This window comes from Bufo bufo, chromosome 4, assembly GCF_905171765.1.
Source record: "Bufo bufo chromosome 4, aBufBuf1.1, whole genome shotgun sequence".
Classification (NCBI taxonomy): domain Eukaryota; kingdom Metazoa; phylum Chordata; class Amphibia; order Anura; family Bufonidae; genus Bufo; species Bufo bufo.
In genome coordinates this window covers 524,450,813-524,474,737 of record NC_053392.1, presented here as the reverse complement: position 1 = coordinate 524,474,737, position 23,925 = coordinate 524,450,813, and the positions used below count along the sequence as shown (strand labels likewise).

The 23,925-nt window shown below is 46.9% G+C and overlaps 1 protein-coding gene across 2 annotated transcripts in view; it reads left to right on the top strand.

Moving 5' to 3' along the window:
- USP34 (ubiquitin specific peptidase 34) overlaps positions 1 to 23,925 on the top strand; it is a 208,147-nt gene that overhangs the window by 141,979 nt on the left and 42,243 nt on the right. For both annotated transcript variants that reach the window (XM_040429731.1, XM_040429733.1), the window contains 8 exons: positions 8,580 to 8,674; positions 10,789 to 10,961; positions 13,390 to 13,543; positions 20,066 to 20,144; positions 20,661 to 20,714; positions 22,180 to 22,275; positions 22,478 to 22,542; positions 22,629 to 22,704. In XM_040429731.1, coding sequence (XP_040285665.1) covers positions 8,580 to 8,674; positions 10,789 to 10,961; positions 13,390 to 13,543; positions 20,066 to 20,144; positions 20,661 to 20,714; positions 22,180 to 22,275; positions 22,478 to 22,542; positions 22,629 to 22,704 — 792 coding nt within the window. The remainder of the gene's footprint in view (positions 1 to 8,579; positions 8,675 to 10,788; positions 10,962 to 13,389; positions 13,544 to 20,065; positions 20,145 to 20,660; positions 20,715 to 22,179; positions 22,276 to 22,477; positions 22,543 to 22,628; positions 22,705 to 23,925) is intronic.

Here is a 23,925-nt window from a genome sequence, read left to right as displayed (position 1 = left end):
TTCCCAATTTTTCGGCTGTCTGACTGACCTTCATTTCTTAAAGTAATGATGGCCACTCGTTTTTCTTTACTTAGCTGCTTTTTTCTTGCCATAATACAAATTCTAACAGTCTATTTAGTAGGACTATCAGCTGTGTATCCACCTGACTTCTCCTCAACGCAACTGATGGTCCCAACCCCATTTATAAGGCAAGAAATCCCACTTATTAAACCTGACAGGGCACACCTGTGAAGTGAAAACCATTTCAGGGGACTACCTCTTGAAGCTCATCAAGAGAATGCCAAGAGTGTGCAAAGCAGTAATCAAAGCAAAAGGTGGCTACTTTGAAGAACCTAGAATATGACATATTTTCAGTTGTTTCACACTTGTTTGTTATGTATATAATTCCACATGTGTTAATTCATAGTTTTGTTATAGTTATGTATAACGCAGGTGTCAGGGCACTAGGGGGTTAATAACAGGCGCAATTTTTTTCCCGCCACTCACCCCCCCCCCCCCCTGAAGCGCTTGGCCCCGCCCACTTCCTCAGGGCAGCTTAACTCCTTCTGGCCAGCCACCTCCTGCGGCCAGCTCCAGATATTCTGAGGTTTCTCAGTACAAGGTGCCTGCAAGTTAACACTGTTAACCCCTTCCTGCCTCTTGCCTAGTTGTCTAAACAAAAAACAAAAGAGGACGAGGTAGATGTGCGTTCATAACGGCCCTCCTACAGGCAGCCTCCTCACCGCAGGCCCCCCCCTTCCTCCTCCCTGTCTGTGTGGTACCAAGCTGGGCCCGTGTCCTATACGGACACAGGAGGACCTCTCATAGTTCCCAATCCGCCATCCAGGGTCGTTGGTTGATAATCCTCCACCTGCGCAGATCCAGGGAGGACAGCTGAAGTATTCCAATTCACCCTCTGGGTCGTGTGGTTGATAGTTCTCTAGCGCACTTCACAAGGACCTCTGGATTCCCAATCCGTCCTCCGGGGGTTTGATAATTCTCCACCAGCGCGATCTGGTGCAGAACCTCTGGAAGTTCCCATTCCATCCTCTGGGGTCATCTGGTTGATAAGGCTCCGCCTACGCACTCCAGTGGATGGACCTCAAGCTCCCACTCCACCCTCTGGATAGTTTGGTTGATGTACTCCCACCGACGTGGCCTACAACTGCCACGGACAAGCTTCTAACGGCAGAACTGCACGCAAGAGGACCAGAGCAGAACATTCTTCTCGGCCACCTCCGCACCCCCACCTTCCTACCTAGGGTCTCGCTCAGACACACCCCTCCATTCCTGGAGAGGTTCGGTCCGAGGGGGGGGGGGGGGGGGGAATGTTGTGATTCGAGCTCTCACTCGAATCCGTTGCAGTCTTCAAGATTGCGTCCACGGTAGACAGCAGTCCTTGTTGTCTGCATTACCCCCTCCTTCAGGCGGGGTATTTGCGACTGCTGCATACCCTTATCGTAGGCATTATAGGTGAACTAAATGCTACAGCACTGTTCAGTGACACCAGTAGGCGTTCCCCTTTCTTAGGGGACGGTATTGCATTCCACTGGGTACAGTACGTACCGTATGCATAACCCCCTTTATACGTGGCGTTCTGGCATTATCACCGGTTACAGTGTTTACTGTAGGCATTACCCCTTCCTTGGTGGGGTACTTGCTCTCACAGGGTACTGGATTCGCCATATGCATTGCCTTCTATAAACGCGTAATCTTCTACCGTTGCATTCTGTTCCTGCTGTAAGCATGACCACTTCCGCTGGCAGCACTTGTCGTAGGCATCACCCCCTTCTTAGGTGGAGTAATTGCACTACTACAGATACAGTACAGTACTTGCCTCATGTTCTGCCCCCTGCGGTAGGTGGACTAAGTACAGTTAGACTGGTTTTAGTGCCGGACGTATGCATCCCCCCTTCGGTAGGGGACGGCATTGCATCCCCACTGGATTCTGTACCTGCCGTAAGCATTAGCCTTTCTCCGCTTACAGGGGAATACCTGAGCATCTTAGTTTACTACAGTTCAACTACGCCACGGCGCTAGATGCCTTAGCTTCTTATCTGGGGCGTGGCAACAATCGATACCCGCGGATGCCGGTGCTCTGCATCTGCGGTGTATGGGTGCCGCCTGTGGATACAGACCCTTTTTGCACTTGGTATCCTTCTTATCTTCGGTACTGGTTTGGGGCATGGTTGTGCCATCCTCTGTCTCTGAGGTGTTGCCTAGCAACATTTATGGGTCCTACAGACCACCCTTCACCCTGTGTCTCCTCGGTTCCAGTCGGTCAGGACATTGTCCTCATCACTGCGTAGTGCATGTTCTGGGGAGTACGTTTAAGCTAGCAGAGCGTTCTTGACTCTGCAGTCCCCCTCAGCTGGGGGTTCTACCCTTACGCTAGCTTCCTGTTGCTCCTGTTCAGAGCCTTTCAGGTACAGTGTTAAGCTAGCTCTTCTCAACTGGGGAAGTATGGGGCCATGGCTCCTACGGATGGCCTCACGGCTTCCCTTTAGTTTGCGCCGACGGGGCGAGAGAGTGGTATTTGTGTTACCACTACATACTATGGTTCTTACTGCACAGATCCTTCGTCAGGTGGCGGATTCTTCTAGATCTGGATTGGTGGCCTCTGCGGTATGGCCCCTCCTCCGCTGGAGTATGGGCTTGCGATGCAGTTGTGGTTCCCCTTACTTGGCTCCTCCTCAGGCAGAGTTTTTTGGTACAGCCACTCAATCCCTGGCTACATCTACATTGCACAGGATATTCTTTAGTGGCCTTCTATTCCAGTGTTCCGGACCCGGCTGGTAGGATGTGGCACCCTCCACATCTCCCTTTCTGCAGGTGAATCCTTCACATTGGTCCAGGGTGAGTTACCTGTATAATACACTGCTCAAAAAAATAAAGGGAACACTTAAACAACACAATGTAACTCCAAGTCAATCACACTTCTGTGAAATCGAACTGTCCCCTCAGGAAGCAACACTGAGTGACAATCAATTTCACATGCTGTTGTGCAAATGGGATAGACAACAGGTGGAAATTATAGGCAATTAGCAAGACACCCCCAATAAAGGAGTGGTTCTGCAGGTGGTAACCACAGACCACTTCTCAGTTCCTATGCTTCCTGGCTGATGTTTTGGTCACTTTTGAATGCTGGCGGTGCTTTCACTCTAGTGGTAGCATGAGATGGAGTCTACAACCCACACAAGTGGCTCAGGTAGTGCAGCTTATCCAGGATGGCACATCAATGCGAGCTGTGGCAAGAAGGTTTGCTGTGTCTGTCAGCGTAGTGTCCAGAGCATGAAGGCGCTACCAGGAGACAGGCCAGTACATCAGGAGACGTGGAGGAGGCCGTAGGAGGGCAACAACCCAGCAGCAGGACCGCTACCTCCGCCTTTGTGCAAGGAGGAACAGGAGGAGCACTGCCAGAGTCCTGCAAAATGACCTCCAGCAGGCCACAAATGTGCATGTGTCTGCTCAAACGGTCAGAAACAGACTCCATGAGGGTGATATGAGGGCCCGACGTCCACAGGTGGGGGTTGTGCTTACAGCCCAACACCGTGCAGGACGTTTGGCATTTGCCAGAGAACACCAAGATTGGCAAATTCGCCACTGGCGCTCTGGAGACGCTATGGAGAACGTTCTGCTGCCTGCAACATCCTCCAGCATGACCGGTTTGGCATTGGGTCAGTAATGGTGTGGGGTGGCATTTCTTTAGAGGGCCGCACAGCCCTCCATGTGCTCGCCAGAGGTAGCCTGACTGCCATTAGGTACCGAGATGAGATCCTCAGACCCCTTGTGAGACCATATGCTTGTGCGGTTGGCCCTGGGTTCCTCCTAATGCAAGACAAAAACCTCATGTGGCTGGAGTGTGTCAGCTGTTCCTGCAAGATGAAGGCATTGATGCTATGGACTGGCCCGCCCGTTCCCCAGACCTGAATCTAATTGAGCACATCTGGGACATCATGTCTCGCTCTATCCACCAACGTCACGTTGCACCACAGACTGTCCAGGAGTTGGCAGATGCTTTAGTCCAGGTCTGGGAGGAGATCCCTCAGGAGACCGTCCGCCACCTCATCAGGAGCATGCACAGGCGTTGTAGGGAGGTCATACAGGCACGTGGAGGCCACACACACTACTGAACCTCATTTTGACTTGTTTTAAGGACATTACATCAAAGTTGGATCAGCCTGTAGTGTGTTTTTCCACTTTTAATTTTGAGTGTGACTCCAAATCCAGACCATCACACAAAATTTTAACTATGTAAAGAACAAAGTATTTCAGAAGAATATTTAATTAATTCAGATTTAGGACGAGTTATTTTTGTGTTCCCTTTATTTTTTTGAGCAGTGTATATTCCTCTCTTAAGACATCTCTAATGTCTAGGTCACGTCAGCCCTCTGGTGATCTTACTTCTCACCGCCCATTCCGGGGGTAGACTGAGAGACTCCCTACACCAGACGGAGCGGGGTTGCTGTCACGTCTTGCCGTGATGATACACGTTCCATTCCTGGTACGGAACACCCTTCTATTTCTTCTTCCCCCTCGAACAAACGGCTGCAGGCCTCTCCCTTTTGTATTCCTGGACTGCGGAAGGTGTTCGAGGCTGCATTGGAGTCTCCCGGTGGGGACTTGATGGCTTCTAGACTGTATCGGAAGCTTCCCACCGTTCTCTCCCGAGCAGTGATCCGGAAGCTTGCGACGTGGACGCCCTGATTCCCTGGTAAAGGTTCTCCCTCCTTTGTGTTTTTTCCCCCTTCCTACCCGAAGTTCTACGGAAGATCAGGATGGAGGGTATTCCGACTGGCCTAGTCGCCCTGGGGATTAGCCGTCGCACGTAGTACGCCGACCTTGTCTCCTTCTAGGGGACGTCCTGCTCACTGCCACTCAGAGATGTCCTTCCTTAGAGTCCGGTCTTCCATTAGTATTTTAGGTTTCTTCGTTTGCCGGAGTGGCTATTAGACCGCCATTCTATGCGAAGAGATTTTTTCGGCGGATGTAATCCGCGAGCTTGCATCGTCCAGGATCTATTCCGGACCCTAATCAGGGTTGGACCTTGGTCTGGTCTTAGTTCTTGCAGAGTCAGGCGTCGTCGCCTTCTATCCTTTCCAGTGCTCTCAGGTTCCTGGGGCCTGTGAGGGCCTTCTTTAGGGAGTAGCTCATACGGTTCCTCTGTACCGTCCTCCTTTACAGCCTTGGGATCTGAGTTTAGTCCTCTCAGTGCTCCAGGTCTTCCCTGGAGCCCGTGTGGGAGAGTTTCTTCATCTCCCGTCCTGGAAGGTAGTTTTCTGGTCGCTATCACATCCATCTGTCGGGTGTCTGGGTTGGCGGCGTTCTCTGCAGAGAACTCTTTCTGGTTCTTCATAGGGTCAAGGTGGTTCGCTGGCCTGGCCCTTCTTTTCTTCCGAAAAGAGGTCTCTGACTTCCATATTATCGAGGAAATTGTCCTTCCCTCACTGTGCCCCTCTCCTTTCACCCTAAGGAAACGGAGTTACACCATTGGACGTTGTCAGAGCTCTGAAGATCTATTTAGCAGCCTCCGGTCCCTTCCACTGTGCAGATCCCCCTTATTGTCATTCCGAAGGGTCCTCGAAGGGTATTGGCGGCTTCCAAGATGGCCATTGCACGCCGAATTCGATCTACAATTGCTGAAGCATACCGCGCCCGAGGCAGAGTTCTGACCTTCGGTGTCATGACTTCTACACCAAAGCGTTGGGCGCGGAGGAATCGCGCTTCGGCTGCTCAGTTGTGTAAGGCGGCTACTTTTCCCTCCTTACACACATTCACAAATTTTGCCAGGTGCATACTTATGCATCGGCGGGCGCTGCCTTAGGCCGCTTGGTCTTGCAGATGGCAGTTTCTAGATGCCTGCTGGGACGCTTGCTTCCATGGTTCTGTGGTTTTTCCCTCCCTGTGGACTGCTTTTGGACGTCCCACCGTTCCTGTGTCCCCCAATGAATATGAGCGAGAAAAGGAGATTTTTGTATAACTTACCAGTAAAATCTTTTTCTCGCCCATATTCCTTGGGGGACACAGGAAACCATGGGTATAGCTCTGCTCCCTAGGAGGCGTGACACTAAGTGAAAGCTGTAAGCCCCTCCTCCATCAGCTATACCCTTCAGCCTGGAGAAGAGACTGCCAGTTTTTGCTTAGTGTCCAAGGAGGCAAGACACCCCCTGCTTATGCAGGGTTGTTTTCCTATGATTTTTATTTTTGCGTTATTTGTTGTTTTTAATTCGATTTTTTTCTACCTACAGGGACAACAGAGGCGCATTAGACCCCTCTGTTTCTCCCGGGGTTGAGTTGCGCCAGTGCCGGTAATTCCGCACTGCCGCCTCCCCCACAGAAGACAAGGTGGACCAGGGCAGCCTCGCTCCCCTGCGTCCCGCCAGCTCAGGGTCGCCCGCACGCCAAGTCCCTCCCCCGGTTTCCTGCCACTGCGGTGCCAGGAGCTGAAGGGGCGACCCTGCTGGACGGATTGAGGGTGAAGACAGCGGATGGTGAGAGTGGCTGCTCCAGCCTCCCCTTCCCTCCCTCCCACCGCTGCTACGTCCCCCATGGCCATGGCCACTGCTACATGCCACACTGCTACAGCCATTCCTTCAGGGCGTGGCTCACGCGGTTCCCCCGTACCGCCCTCCGGTACCGCCCTGGGACCTGAACCTGGTTCTCTCAGCGCTCCAGGCTTCTCCCTTCGAGCCTCTGCGGACGGTTTCCTTGCGACTTCTGTCCTCCAAGGTTATTTTCCTTGTAGCCGTCACCTCTCTTCGGAGGGTGTCCGAATTGGCGGCACTTTCCTGTCTGGAACCTTTCCTAGTGTTCCACCAGGACAAGGTGGTTCTTCGTCCGGTCCCTTCCTTTCTTCCTAAGGTGGTCTCCGCCTTTCATCTGAACGAGGACATCGTTCTCCCCTCTTTGTGTCCTTCCCCTTCCCACCCGCGGGAGAGGAAGCTTCATCGCCTGGACGTTGTCAGGGCGCTCAAGGTTTACCTGGAGGTAACCAGCTCTTTCAGGCGTACTGACTCGCTCTTTGTGGTTCCGGAGGGGTCGCGCAGAGGGATGGCGGCATCCAAAGTTGCTATCGCCCGTTTTGTCAAGATGGCTGTTACTGAGGCTTATCTCGCCAAGGGCAAGGTTCCGCCCCTTGGTGTTACCGCTCACTCCACTAGAGCGGTCGGGGCTTCCTGGGCTCAGAGGAATCGGGCTTCTACGGAGCAGATTTGCAAGGCGGCCACTTGGTCCTCCTTGCACACCTTCACCAAGTTCTACAGGGTGCATACTCATGCGTCGGCTGACGCCGCTTTAGGCCGTCTGGTGTTGCAGGCGGCAGTTGATTGATGCCTCTGGTGTTGGTCTAGTTTGTTCTGGTCCCTCCCTTCTGGGACTGCTCTGGAACGTCCCATGGTTTCCTGTGTCCCCCAAGGAATATGGGCGAGAAAAGGAGACTTTTGTATTACTTACCAGTAAAGTCTCTTTCTCGCTCTTCCTTGGGGGACACAGCACCCGCCCTTCATTTGGGTTACAGTTGTGGTTCCGGCTTGGTTGCCCCCGTTGGGGCTAGACAGTTCTTTTTTCCGGTTGGTGGTTATTTTTCACTACTTGGACACGCAACTGGCAGTCTCTTCTCCAGGCTGAAGGGTATAGCTGATGGAGGAGGGGCTTACAGCTTTCACTTAGTGTCACGCCTCCTAGGGAGCAGAGCTATACCCATGGTTTCCTGTGTCCCCCAAGGAAGAGCGAGAAAGAGACTTTACTGGTAAGTAATACAAAAGTCTCCTTTTCTCGCTCTTCATTGGGGGACACAGCACCCACCCAGTTTTGTTGTCGACCACAGTTCAGCAGTTGCTGGTTTGAACCCCGTTAGGTCCTCTTGGCATGGTTGGTGTTCCATGTTTTTTCTTTGGTTGGCTTGCTTCTCTTACTGCTTGTACACAAACTGAAGCTCTTTCTCCAGGCTGGAGGGGGTATAGCTGCCAGGGGATGAGCTAACAGATTTTACTAGTGTCAACGCCTCCTAGAGGACATAGCTATACCACGGTTTCTGTGTCCCCCACAGCGAGAAAGAGATTTTACTGGTAAGTTATACAAAAATCTCCTTTTCAATGTGAAATGTGTCCTTTAGCCTTTAATACTATGATCACATAGTGGAAAAATCTGATTTATATTTGTTAAGGAATCCACAGCAGAAATCTAAGATTGGCCTTCTGATTTCTAAATCAATTTTACAGTTTGCCTACCACAGATCCACCTGTGGATTTGGCTTCATACAGTGCAGCTTATCCACACGAGAATTGCAGTAAGAAGACGTATTTTCCCCCATCACTTTTTTGTGATTTTTGAGACTGCACACTTAGGTTGTGAACATAACCTAGCATGACAATTGTAAAGATCCCAGCCTCTGAACTGAAATTTTTTTCCCTTACGAACTACAGGCAGAGGTCTAGAAATTTAGTAGAATAAAATAGTTTAATGTTTCGTGTCCAGTGAATAGGATGGAAAATGTTTCTGCATCTTATCAATCAATGCTTCTATCCACACTATATATGTAGTTATGTACATGTGTTGTGTATGACCTGTTTTGGTGATTAACCGTCATGTCTGTCCTTTAGGAGTCACTTGATGAAGTTACTATCAAGGATACATTGGAAGGTGACAACATGTACACCTGTTCTCACTGTGGAAAGAAGGTCCGAGCAGAGAAAAGGTTAGTCCTTCCTTGGTGCTTAATTATTATGATTGTGTTGTCAATAAAGAGGTACATCTAAGTGATTGCTTAAAGGGGTTTTCTTAGAACCAAAGTTAATATAGCCCAAAATAAAAAAAATACTACTAAAAGGGGTTGAATATTGATGACCTATCCTAGGTTGTCCCATTCACTTCAATGGGACGGCTCCTTCCTATTCAAGTGAATAGAAAGGAGCAATCCCGTTGAAGTGAATGGGACAGCTTAGTTGTAATCACACCTGATCACCACTGCAGTTGTGACGGCAAGTAGCTAAAACAGTGAAGGCAGTGCTCGTACGAGTTCTGCTTTCTCTTCAAGCAGCTCATCAGGATAGGTCATCAGTAGTGTTGAGTGAACCGAGCTTCGGATCAGAGATCCAAAGTCAATTGGTTCAAACACTTTGGTTTTAATGGTGTCTGCGTTTCCAGCATTATAATGTATTGCCTCCGCGTAGGCAACATTTTCTCACCCAAAGTCGTGTGAGACTTCAGTGAATTCATGCAGTAATCGCATCTGTGTCTTCAAAAACATTTTAAATGGCAATCCAGAGTCGGGTTTGGTACCGAGGTACCAGCCGGTACCAAGCTCTACTTCGGATTGCTATTTTTTTAAGTTTTTTTAAGTTTTTAAAGGCGCACATGCGAATTAATTCACCAAAGTCTTGCGTGACTTCGGGTGAGACGAATTTTTCCTACACGGAGGCAGTACATTTTAATGCTGTACTTGGAGACACCGTGAAAAACAAAGTGTTTGAATGAATAGACTTTGGATCTCTGATCCGAAACTTAAAGGGCTTCTGTCAGCCCACTAAACCGTTTTTTTTTTTTTTTGCTTAATAATAACCCCTACACTGCGATTTATCCATACATAAGTAAAATAAGAATTTTGGTTCAGTAGAATTTGCTAAAACCCTATTTTTATAATATGTAAATTACCTTGCTACCAGCAAGTAGGGCGGCACATCTACACCCGGCGCAGGCGCATTGAGGATGAAGCGGCCGCCTCTCAGTGCGCCTGCGCCGATTGAAGATAGGTACGGCCGCGGCGCAGGCGCCAGATATTGAATGAAAACAGGCAGGGCCAGCGGAGAAAGATCCCGTCCGCTGGCCCTGTCAATCAACAAGCAGAGGGGGCGTCATTACCATCGGAGGATGCGGCTGCTACCAGCAAGTAGCCGCCCTACTTGCTGGTAGCAAGGTAATTTACATAATATAAAAATAGGGTTTTAGCAAATTCTTCTGAACCAAAATTCTTATTTTACTTATGTATGGATAAATCGCAGTGTAGGGGTTATTATTAAGCAAAAAAAAAAAAAAAAAACAGTTTAGTGGGCTGACAGAAGCCCTTTAATTCGCTCAACACTAGCCATCAGTGTTTAAAAAAAAAAACACAAAAAGAAAACGGACAACCCCTTTAATGGATAACTAAACCTTTAGAAGAAAAAATACACAGGGGCTCTGCCCCTTTGTCTTTCTTCGACCCTGCATGGCTTTTTGAGAGTGTGAAGTATATAAAAGTACTCCACATACTTAAAATACTGAGCTACGCCAAAAGGGGAGCATACTCTGAGTAGCTCTTCATAATTCTTTATCATTCTACCCCTGCCTCATCTTTGTATACACTTCTGCACAATACATCCTCTACGGGGACACTATGTCATGTGATCAGGCCAGACGTATCTACCAGTGATACTAACATACAGTATGTGGTATATTAAGACATTTATTATTTTTGATTTTCTCCCTCGTTTGTCCCTGGAAAACTCTTTTTATTGAAAAATCAATGATCCCTGATGGATCCTACTTGAAATGGGCCGGTCAGTTTTTTTTTTTCTTTTTTTCTTCTTCTTCTTCTTCTTCTTTACAAGTATAACACACGTATAATAATGCAAAAAGCACACCTGATGCAGTGGAGACCAGCTTTAATGTGAGTGCCTTAAGAGTTAGAGAGCCTTATTATGTCACTAGTTTTTCTAATTTGCCATTCACGGGCCCTCCTCTAACCCACTGGTTCCTAGTTTCATATCTTCCTATGTTTGTATGTAATCATGTCAGAGGCATATGAGCTTATTTGTTGCCTGCTGTTCATTTCAGGGCTTGTTTTAAGAAGTTGCCACGGATATTAAGCTTTAATACAATGCGGTACACCTTTAACATGGTCACTATGATGAAAGAAAAGGTCAACACCCATTTCTCTTTCCCTCTGCGGCTTGATATGACACCCTACACAGAAGATTATTTAATGGGAAAAAATGATCGAATAGAAGGTAATTTATGACAAAATGTAATGCACTTAATACACGAGTAGCACTACAGATGAGGCTACTTTCACACTGGCGTTTCTGGGTCCGCTTGTGAGATCCGTTTCAGGGCTCTCACAAGCGGCCCAAAACGGATCAGTTTAGCCCCAATGCATTCTGAATGGATAAGGATCCGTTCATAATGCATCAGTTTGGCTCCGTTCTGTCTCCATTCTGCTCTGGATGCGGACACCAAAACGCTGCTTGCAGCGTTTTGATGTCTGCCTGACGATGCGGAGCCAAATGGATCCGTCCTGACTTACAATGTAAGGCAATGGGGACAGATCCGTTTTCACTGACACAATATGGTGCAATTGAAAACGGATCCGCCTCCCATTGACTTTCAGTGTAAGTCAAAACGGATCCGTTTGCAGTATCATGAACAAAAAAAATGAATATATATATTTTTTTCATGGTAATGCAAACGGATCCGTTCTGAACGGATACAAGCGTTTGCATTATAGGTGCGGATCCGTCTGTGCAGATACCAGACGGATCCGCACCTAACGCAGGTGTGAAAGTAGCCTAAGGAGTCCAGATTCCCATCTTTTATTTTTCTACTGGCCCCTGTTTCACAACGATCAGCACTCAAAGCTGTGCTGAAAAACACAATCTGGACTGTTGCTCCATGCCAACATAATGCAGAGAACTCCTGTGCGCATGCGCTGTACTCTCTGTAGCTCCCATAGAAATTAATAGAGCTGCTGTGGGGACCCTAGCGCTGTGTCCCACACCAATCTAATAGTTAACCTCTACCGTGTGGCTAGGGGATAACTGAATATAACCAGTAGACTCCTTTAATACTGCTCATAGCTGAGGGTGCTGATGTATTTAGTTTAGGCTTTATTTACACTAAGTTACATATATATAGGTCATCCATATTACTCCACTGCATAGAGCTGCTGTGGGGATCCTAGCGCTGTGTCCCACACCAATCTAATAGTTAACCTCTACCGTGTGGCTAGGGGATAACTCAGGTCATCCATATTACTCCACTGCACAACCTTTTTGTTCAGCAACATTTATGTGCCCAAATGTTAATTATTTTTAAATGCAACAATAAAAAAAAAAATTGCTGCGTCTTTAAAGGGATATTTCAGGATATTGTTATTGATGGCATATCCTCATGCTCCAGCTCCCTTCAGCCTTCTTACAGTCCCTTTGCTATAAACTTCTTGGCGGACTGCATTACGTGCATTGCTGCAGTCAGTGACTGTCCCCAAGCAGCTTGACACTTTACGGCAGAGGCCAGTCATTGACTGCAGAGGTGCACATGACCCCTTCCATCTAGAGATTTACAGAATGTGAAACGGCAGACTGCTGAAGGGAGCTGGAATGGGGCAGCGAGAAGCAGATGAGTTTTTCAACAGGTACAACATGGTGCAGGGTCTGTTAAACAATGTTCATAAAGCTGGATAACACCTTTAATGGAATTTCTGGAACTTTGATGGCCTATCATCAGGATGCCTGCCGCCCCGCCTATCAGCTGTTTAATTGTAGCACTGGAAATCAAGGCAAAGACACACTGCTCCATGCATTGTGTAGTGGATGGAACTGGTAACTGCAGCACTGCTACTATTTATTGATTAACAGGGGTGTGAAATGTTGGACCCCCGCTGATCTGTTATTAATGGCCTATCCCGAGAACAATCCTGGACAACCCCATTAAGGCCAAAATAGATTGCTTCCTTTAAAAGAGGCCTTCCACTTTTTAGAAATGAATGTGCCTTTCTCTGGTCCGACACCCCCAGTCAGTTTTTTTTAAAGGCAGCTGGCACTGCTGGAAACATAACAGTAGGCAGAAACACAACCAAAAGACCCCTCTGAGCTGCAGTGTATCAGCACAGCCACTACACAGTCAATGGAGTTATGTTTTCTGCTGTTGCTGCAAACAGCTGGTTGGTAGGAATGGTGCAAGCCAGACTCCCACAGGTCTGATGACCTATCTGGCCTACGGGTCGTCATTATCTAAGAGGTAAAACACCTCTTTAAAGCTAGGGCTACACGGCCACTTGTCGTGCGACAAGAAGAGCACAGCTACACTGTGATGTGTCACGCAGTATTCGTGACGCGCCACATTTTTTAGTAATGACAGTCAATGGTGTCGCACTATAATGTGACAGTCGCACAAAAATCCAACTTGGATGGATTTTTTGCGACACTCGTGTTGCAGTCGCAGTGCAACACCTCTGACTGTCATTGTAAAAAATGTTGCGCAACTTATCTGCGACACATGTTGCCGCATTGCCCTAGCCTAAGGCATTAACATTTCCGTACCTTTCTATTCTACACACTGCAGTTGCTGTCATTCTTATAGATATGTGGCCAGTGTACAACTGTTTAAATATCTATGCAGGATATCCTAATACGTTTGTTGCATTGGTTAATATATTAGGTTTAAAAGAAGATGGAGATGAACTAAAGGAGACTGAGAGCTACGAGTATGATTTGATTGGTGTCACGGTTCATACTGGTACGGCCGATGGAGGTCATTACTACAGCTTCATTAGAGATATTGTGAACCCTCATGCTTATAAAAATAATAAGTGGTAAGTTGTGAAACTCTTCCTGTATAGACCTTGTTCACATGGTGAATAACGAAACCCAGGACTGGAGAAATCTAGGCACCAGCTTGAAATATAGGAGCCAGAAAAAAAAAAAGTCTATGGGTAGTGAAATATTATATAAGAACCTTTAAACTTGTTCTCATGTGTGATTAGGACAGGTTTTGTCTGTACTAATAGGACGGTGGCCTGTTTATTTCCTCTAATGATAGATCCCTAGATAATAGAGCCATTATAACAAATGAAAGGAATTTGGGAATATGTTTATAATAAAGTAATATTTAAAGGGACACTGACAGGCCTTCTGAGCATAATTAGCTCTTTATATGCCCCCCTAGGTCTTATAATAAGTTCCCAATTCATATAAGTATTATCCCTGTGCGCATTATAAAACATTAAAAATAATCTTTATAATCACCTCTCCTTTCTGCCCAAGGGGCGTTCTTTGTGGCGCATTTGTGCCCAGCCGCGTCCCAACTGCCGGATCCTTATACACGCCCATCTCATTAGTATTCACTTGGCGCAATGTGATCCCGGCGAGCGAGGGTACCGGGCGCATGCGCATGATCTCCGAATGTCGGGGACTGGAAAATACCGCCCAGCGAAGTGAATACTAATGAGATGGGCGTGTCTAAGGATCCGGCAGTTGGGACGCGGCTGGGCACAAATGCGGCACAAAGAACGCCCCTTGGGCAGAAACGAGAGGTGATTATAAAGATTATTTTTAACGTTTTATAATGCGCACAGGGATAATACTATATGAATTGGGAACTTATTATAAGACCTAGGGGGGCATATAAAGAGCTAATTATGCTCAGAAGGCCTGTCAGTGTCTCTTTAAGTATTCTAGTTCTCTTAATTCCCAGAGAACCCCTTTAAAGGGACACTGACAGGCCCTATAAACATATTTGGCTATTCCTATGCTGTCATAGGTCTTATAATGTATATATGCCAGTCATATAATTGTACCCCCTGTCCGCATTTCAGACCATGTAAAATCAACTTTATAATCAGATGTCAATCACCTGCATTTGTGCCCAAGGGGCGGTTTTTCTAGTGCATTTGTGCCCAGCCGCGCCCAAACTGCCTTTTCCTAGCGCCACCCAGCTCATTATTATTCACTGCGCTGGGCGGCTTTTCCAGTCCCTCGATGCAGTTAGATCCCGCGCATGCCCGATAGAAATGTATGGGCATCAGCCTCAATCGGACCTTCTGCGCGTGCGACGGGTAACTTACCCCGCACCATTATTAGCCGGAATTGTAGAGCGCCTGTGTCCCTTATTCTTCAAAGCGGCTGCTCTCTGTGTCTCCTGCTGCGCCTGGATACGAGTGCCTGGGAGGAGAGAGCCGGCGCAGGCGCTGCAGGAGACACAGAGAGCAGCCGCTTTGATGAATAAGGGACGCAGGCACACTACAATTCCGGCTAGTAATGGTGCCGGGTAAGTTATCCATCGCACGCGCAGAAGGTCCGATTGAGGCCGATGCCCATACATTTCTACGTGGCATGCGCGGGATCTAACTGCATCAAGGGACTGGAAAAGCCGCCCAGCGCAGTGAATAATAATGAGTTGGGCGGCGCTAGGAAAAGGCAGTTTGGGCGCGGCTGGGCACAAATGCACGAGGAAAACCGCCCCTTGGGCACAAAGGCAAGTGATTGACATCTGATTATAAAGTTGATTTTACATGATCTGAAATGCGGACAGGGGGTACAATTATATGACTGGCATACACATTATAAGACCTATGACAGCATAGGAATAGCTAAATATGTTTATAGGGCCTGTCAGTGTCCCTTTAAAGTATAGTAAATGCAGCAGTAATGCAATAGAAAAGTAATATTCATCTTTACATATATTTTGGCACCTGCTTCTTTGGGTTTGTTAGCTTTGCATTTCAGTCGCAGCAGATTTGCGCTTCTCCGTGTATTTCATTGTGAGGAGGTGCTGACTATGTTCTACAGCTATAAAGAGGGGAGCATCATGCCTTTTCCATTAGGGCTTTTGGACCTTTTATGGGTACAGCTGGAGGTGGTCATTAATACAGCTTCACTAGAAATGATACAAACCCGCAAAAATCAATAACTGCTACATTCTCACAGTCTATGGATCAAATAGAGGGAATATATTTGCGAAATTTTTCTTTCTTGTTAATGTCATTGGGGGACACGGCACCATAGGTATATGCCCAGCTACTACTATGAGGCAACACTAGATATGGAAAAGGTTTGCCCCGCCCATGTGGGCTATACCCTCTCCACAGACACTAGGACTAGGCTAATCCGTTTTAGTCTAGTGTCCGTAGGAGGTAGACACGACCTGCTCTTCTCCTGCAGGTCTTGCTGCTACCTTTTTGCTTTTTACTTTATTTTTATTTTTTTTCTCTTCACTTTACAGGTGCAGGTTTTATCCTGCAGCAGGGGGTCTTCACCGTGGAAGTCCACTTTAGTAGCACACCCTGCAGTCACGTACCTCTGTACCTCGCCGGTCACCCAGTCCCCCATTACTGCATCCGCAGTGGAGTATTGGTAATCGCACTCTTGTGCGAGTTTACCGAAGGGGTGACCCTGACGCGCCCGAAGACGCCAGATGGTGAGTATGCTCCCTATCCTAGTTAGGTACTTCTTCCCTCCCATCCATCCATACTCCATCGGGGTCCCATCCCCCCTGGCCGTCCTTCCCTTCCTTGGCCTCCTAATTACTTGTGCCTGTACTAGGCAGCGCCAGTTCCCGCCTTTTTCCTGGCATCCAGGATCTTTGTGTGGCTCATTTTTCTCTCTATATGGGAGCCGCTATGAGCCCCCCTTCCCTCCCCCCTCAGAGCAACTCTTCCTCCCCTCCCCAGGTCCCGCGGTGTCCGCCCGCTTAGGGTGCTCCATTTTCGGCTGGGACATCTACTTTAGTCCCCAGCTCCAGCTGTGACAAGGCCGCATCTGTTTTCCGATATTTCCCTGCCATTCAGGGGTTTTATTGGGTCATTTTCTCACGAATGGGGGTCGCTTTGACCCCCTTTCCGTGCCTACCGCATTTTGTAGCTTTTTTCCGCTTCCCAGCACCGTGCAGCATCAGTCCGCCGGGGGTGCCTCATTTTCGGCTACACTATCTACTCTAGCCCCCTGCTTCTGCCGGGAGTAGGCCAAACTCTTTCCTGCCATTTTTTCTGGCTTCCTGTTTTTATTCTAGGGGTGTTGCCTCCCTCATGGCCTTCTAGAGGTCTCTGCATGGAATTTCTGTTGGGAGGACAATATGTCCTTTTTCCCAGAGGGTGCTTTCCCCGTCTTCAGTGCCCCCCGCCCGCATGTAGCGTCATTGTTGGGACGTATTATCTTGGGCCCCTGTTTGGTGGTTCATGATGTGGCAGGTCCCCTTGCCCTCTATCCCTCCCCCTGGGTTGCATCTGCTCCTGTGGGGGTTGCTGTGCTATTGGCCTGCATGGGGTGACTGGATCCTGGGCTCAGTCGGGTTACCCTAAACTATGTTCAGGTTTAATCTTCTCCCCACGTGGGTCCCTCACCTCCACTGTAGCCTGCGCCCATTTTCAGCTATGATATTATGGCGCTCTTCCCTGCATTCATGCGACAGCATTGGCCCCCCTGGGTGTCATTTGCTTCTTGCCTCGGTCCATATCAGGGGGCATAGTCCAGTAGCAGCCTAGGGTCTCCCCTCATAGGTCCCGCTCATCCCCTGCATCCTGGTTTCCTCCCAGGACGGGACTAGCACTGAGGGAAACGCCTCAGGTTTCTTCTGCCTCATCGGGGGGGACTCCTCTGCACAGATTCTGACTCGGAACAGAGCATCAGACGGTCTTCCACCATACAGAATCTCTCTGTGTTGTTAAAGACAAATGTCAAATAAACCTCTCCTCTCCAGGGTTGGTATCCCCTTTAGTGGGTTTTCAGATGGCACTCCCCTGGTTGCACAGGTAATTATCCACACAGCTTGCCGCCTCTCCAGTAGGTGGTGCTTTACCCGCCACCGTGTTTAGCACTATTTCCAGAGGCTATATTCAACACACCCTCCTAATCCGAGAGTGTTCCAGGCCACCGTATTACTTTTCCAGACGCTGTAGCCACCAATACACCAGCCTGGTGCTAGTGTGCACCACGCAACCATATTACTCCCTTATTATGCTAGTCACTACACTTAGGATGGTTGATTAACCATGGCTGATGTTTTTTTCCCTATGGTTGCTACATTTAATTTTTCCTTTGATAATCTGGCTATTATTGTCCTCATGTGGTCCAGTTCTGTGGACCCTACTTGAGCCTCTGACTGGGTCTCTGCCCCAATGATTCTTAGACTATCTAGCTGGCCGTTTCCCTCTGGGGAAGCTACTCATGGCATCTTCGACCGCACATGCTCTGTATGACAGCTGCTTCTTTGGGCCCGGTTTGGTTCTTTCCCTCCTGGGTCCCCATAGGCTTGTTTCCCTCGAGATTCTAACCTCTCTTCCCGTCTCTCCAGGTTCAGGTCCGAGTTTGTTGCTGTGGTTTGCAATTTACATTCATATTGGCTACTTCTCAAATTGAGGGAAAGCTCCATCCCAGAACTGTTTCTCCTTAGGCTGTTTGGAGTCCTTCTACTCCAATATCTCTCAGACGAGTATGTCCACACTTGTATTACCAGGGCCTGTGACTGGTTCCTTTTTTTCCTGCGACTTCATGTGGCCAGGGATTTCTCTGGTCTTACATTTCACAGTGCTATTTTGTTACAGTTTTTTTGAGGCTCGATTCTCGCCTTCTTTGTGTGGGAACCATGTCTTTACATTCCCTTCTCTTGGCCATTACCAAGGACCCCCTTCTCCCCCAGAGGTTGGCTGCTTTCTCTGGCAGGATGGGGTTTCCACCTTCTCATAGGGTGTTTCTCTTTTCCTTCCTGCCTTGCAGTGGAAGAAGGCTTGCTTCCCTTCCCGTCTATTCTTTCTCTCAATTGTTCAGCCTCCAGTGTTTCCTTGTTTCCTCTCTACCCTGGCCTTCACATGGCGTTTGCCACAGACAGCCCATGTTTTTGGTCTGAGACAATTTAGAGTTGTCCTTGGGATCCTGGCAGTCTCCCACAATTTTTTTCTTTGGACTCTTCCTGGTCCTGGAGTCTCTCGGCTCACTTCCTTAGTTTTCTATCTACCATTTCATGCTATGGCCTCTCCTGGTCCTGTTGGGTCACATGGTTCTCCTGCTCCTGTGCGCCCAACTTTTTGCATGAGATTTCCTTCCCACCCTCGTGGACTGCTTTGGGGCGTCCCATGGTGCTGTGTCCCCCAATGACATTAACTAGAAAATTGGATTTTTATACTTGCCATAAAATCTGTTTCTCGTTCAATTCATTGGGGGCACAGATCCCACCCTCTGTTTTTATTTCTCTTTCTGTCACCGGGCTGCTGTTCTTCCTTCCCCGGTCCAGGACATGTTGGTTCTTTGCTTTTGTTTCTCCTACTACTATTGGTACAAACTGATTAGCCTAGTTTTTGTGGAGAGGGTACAGCCCACATGGGTGGAGCCAACCTTTTTCATATCTAGTGTCGCCTCCTAGTGGTAGCTGGGCGTATACCCATGGTGCTGTGTCCCACAATGAACTGAATGAGAAACAGATTTTATGGTAAGTACAAAAATCCAATTTTAAACTTTGTAGTGTTGAGACAGCGAGGTTACATCTTAGCCAATGTTAAGGCCTTATTAGACTACCCAGTATTCAGACAGGACAAGCACCAATGGACAGTAAATATGTGTATCGGCACTCGTTTGCATCGACCTATTACACAGGCCATGTAAATGTGCGATGGATGTGTTCCCCTCAAGCTGCAGCAGGGGCGTAGCTATAGGGGGTGCAGAGGTAGCAGTCGCTACCGGGCCGAGGGGGCCCAAAAAGAAGACGCCAGTATTATAGAAAGTGCATGCTGGTCAAGTTACACCTCTGGCTGGAGGGAAGAGGTTAGGTCAAGAATTTGGGGGGGGGGTGGCATTTCAATTTTTGCCTCAGGAAGCACAAAGCCTATGTGCTTCCCTGGCCACAAAGCACTGAGGAAAGGGGGGCCCAAGCTGAACTCTTGCACCAGGGCCCGTGAACCTTTAGCTACGCCCCTGAGCTGGCAGCATGTTATAGAGCAGAAGGATCAGCGCAGATTGATATATAATTTATGGAAAAAGATTCAGTACAACAATTTATTCATTTAAATTCCTGCTCATTCTGGGCTTTGGAGTCCAGAAGACGGTCCTATCTGTGATTGACAGCCGTCCCCCTATGACGGTGTATACAGAGATAGCTGTCAATCACTGATAGGACCGCCTCCTTGACATCAGCAAGTCATCCAGAGCAAGACTCTTCTTAGTGACCCTCTAAAAGAAAGCGGGTACTGGGTGGACAATAACTTTAACTTTAAAGCTATAGTACCCCATCCCTGCAATTGAATTTATTCAGTTGACACTTTAATTCAACTAAAGTGCATGACTTTCCACTTTAAAAAAAAATAAAAACTTATAAATGAGATCAAATTTTTCTCTTTTCTTCATCTCAGGTATCTTTTTAATGATGCTGAAGTGAAGCCGTTTGATTCAGCTCAGCTTGCTTCAGAATGCTTTGGTGGGGAGATGACGGTAAGTTAATTTGTTGACCATTCTTCTAAGTGGCCCCAAGTTTCAGGGACTGAAGCCCGGGAGTGACTGAACACCAGGCTCTGGGATTATTGTTATCTAGTTCAGACGTGAGCCACAGTGCAGGCACCGTTAGACAGGGCTAACCATGTCAATCAAAGGTGAGGGGGGAGTGCACAGAGCACCGAGGGGCATACTAGTGCTCCAAGAGCTATGCTGGCACTTCGGTTTCCGAATTGCCAAATTTGCATAAATCTAAAAGTCCACACATCTCCACAGCGGTACAAGCTGAAAAGAAAGGTACAGTATTTATTTAATTAGCACGATCAACCCTACCCAGCAATATTCCTGGTTTAATAGGGTTGATCATGCTGACAGGGGCTCTTTAAAGATCAAGCAGTAGCGTTACAATAGGTCTCCATTTCAGCCCACAAAGGCATCTCCATTTTAACATGGTAGCAAATGCTGTATTTTAGTAAAACAAAACTATTTATTTCTTGCTTTTTCTTTTTGTTCTAGACAAAGACCTATGACTCTGTAACAGATAAATTTATGGACTTCTCCTTTGAAAAGGTATGTAAATAATGGTTTACTATCAGCATTGTCTACTATGGAATTTGAATGATGCTGAACATTTATTAAAGGAAACTCCAGACAAAGCTGATATACTGTTTTGTCTAGTGCAGGTAGAGCTGATTTAACAATGGCCAAAGAGAGGTAGTGTCCTGCACTGGACTTGGGGGGCCGTTCACACAACGTATTTTTTTCCGAGTGGAGTTTTTGGTCGGATACTTTTCTTTCTTCTGTTGTTTTTAATGGGAGGCAGCGCAGAAAATTGTGGCCCGGCCATGACTGCGCTGTGAAAAGGGACATGTCCCTTCTCGGTGCAGTCGCGGCTTCAAACCACAGCTCTGCGATCTTCATCGCTGCCTCCCATTGAAGAGAATGAAAGGCACGCTTACTGTCATAATTTCGGCACAGTGTCTACACCAAAATTCCAATGGAAAAAAATGCTGTGTAAAGGGACCCTAAAAGAGGACCTGTCACCACAAAATCCAACGCAGGCAGCAGATGATAGAGCAGGAGGAGCAGAGCAGATTGATATATGGTTTTATGGGAAAAGATTGGGTAAAACTTGTAATTTATACATTTAAAGAGGTATTTGGTAAAGTAACTACATTTTTGAAAAACTTAATTAAGCTGTGACCCAACCAGAACCCAGGGTTTCAATTTAGCTTACAATCCACTGAAATTTACATTATATTAGGTAATTATTGATGATCATTTAGCCTAAAACGTAAGTTATATTTATGGTAACTGGAATAGCCCTTTAATTCAGTTTTTTTCCTGACCAGTTGTACACGGGGGGGAGGTGTTATCAGCGATTGATAGCATTCTCTGTGTAATTGTGTATTCATAGATAGCTTTCACTCACTGATAGTTGTACACAGGGGAGGTGTTATCAGTGATTGATAGTATTCTCTGTGTAAGTGTGTATACAGAGATAGCTGTCAGTCACCGATTACAAGTTTTAGTGAATCTTTATAACATGCTGACTGCATTTTTTGGTGACGGGTCCTCCTCAAAACAGTTTATCCATTTTCCCAGGACTATTGCTTTAAACGGGTTATCCCACACTTTTTGAGCAGGGTAGCAGACTCCTTTTGTACTTATGAAGAATGAAAAGAATACCACAAAAGCATAAAATGTAAAAGTAAAAACACACATTGCTCACCAGTTAAACCCTCTCCACACCACTGCCAATGCTCACTGGTCTCTGCTGGCAGAGTTCGTTTAGCCCCTTTAGTGTTCTAATAAGTAAAGGAGAAATTTAGGGTACATTGAGGTCATTATAAAAATCACTATGTCATGGACTATGACCAGTGGTGAAGACCACTCTTCACCATATTCTGGCTGGTGAGGCCTCTGTAGGAAAAGTTTGGGAAGCCCTGCTCTATAAACATAGACTTCAAAAAAACAAAAGTAGAAGGAGCTAATGCATTTTTTTTTTTAAATGATTCTTTTAAATCCTCTCTAGACTCATAGTGCATACATGCTGTTCTATAAACGCGTTGAAACAGAGGAGGAAACCAGCAAAGAAGTCAAGTTTGATGTCTCCTCAGATCTTCTCGAGGTAAGTAAACTAACTTTAGAATTCTGAAAATTGCCTCACAATGAGATATTTTATTATTCTGGAGCAAACTGGACCATTTTATTGTATGTGTATAGTTATCAAGAACAGAGCTTGGGAAATGTGTTTGTCATCTGTTATTGGCTTAATATTATGAAGCATGTTACACAAGCAAAATTAGAATTTATGAAAATTTCTTTTTCAGTGGATTTGGCACGACAACATGCAATTTTTACAGGACAAGAATATTTTTGAGCATACTTACTTTGGGTAAGCATCCTAAGCATGCCATCACTTTCTGTTAATTTACTCCTACATACAAGGAACTCAACCTTTATTCCTTTTATGTCCCCTAGGTTTATGTGGCAGTTGTGCAGCAGTATCCCAAGCACACTACCAGATCCCAAAGCTGTTTCACTGATGACTGCCAAGGTAATGCTCATGTCGGCACAAGCAATATACATACATGTCTGTCTTTGTACTATTAAATTAGAAATTATAAAAAAAAAAATACATTCTGCAACCATGCAGACCATACATACATTCCTTGCAACCAGGTGGTTTAAGGGAAAAATACCTGAAAAAAAAGACATGCCTAGATCATGCTGAATTTTGTAAAAAAGAAAAAAAAACAACAACTCTAAGGCCTCTTTCAGACGGGCATTGCGGGAAAAGGTGCGGGTTGTGTAGATTGTATTATTTTCCCTTATAACATGGTTAGAATGCTATTATTTTCCCTTATAAATACAGAATGCATAGTAAAATAGCGCTGGAGGGGTTAAAAAAAAAATAAAAAAAAAGTTACCTCACCTTAGTCCAGTTGATCACGCAGCCGGCATCTCCTTCTGTCTCATTTGCTGAACAGGACCTGTGGTGAGCATTCATTACAGGAACAGGACCTGTGGTGACGTCACTCCGGTCATCACATGATCCATCACCATGGTAAAAGATCATGTGATGGATCATGTGATGACCGGCGTGACGTCACCACAGGTCCTGTTGCTGCACAGAGCTCAGATGAAGACAGAAGGAGATGCCGGCTACGCGATCAACTGGACTAAGGTGAGTTAAATTATTATTATTATTTTTAACCCCTCCAGCGCTATTTTACTATGCATTCTGTATTCAGAATGCTATTATTTTCCCTTATAACCGTGTTATAAGGGAAAATAATAATGATCGGGTCTCCATCCCAATCGTCTCCTAGCAACCGTGCGTGAAAATCGCACCGCATCTGCACTTGCTTGTGGATGCTTGCGATTTTCACGCAACCCCATTCACTTCTATGGGGCCTGCGTTGCGTGAAAAACGCAGAATATAGAGCATGCTGCGATTTTCACGCAACGCACAAGTGATGCGTGAAAATCACCGCCCATGTGAACAGCCCCATAGAAATGAATAGGTCAGTATTCAGTGCGGGTGCAATGCGTTCAACTCACGCATTGCATCCGCGCGGAATACTCGCCCGTGTGAAAGGGCCTTAAGGCTACTTTCACACTCGCGTTTGGTGCGGATTCGTCATGGATCAGCACAAACGCATCCCCTTTCAGATAATACAACCGCATGCATCCGTTCAGAATGGATCAGTTTGTATTATCTTTAACATAGCCAAGACGGATCTGTCTTGAACACCATTGAAAGTCAATGGGGGAC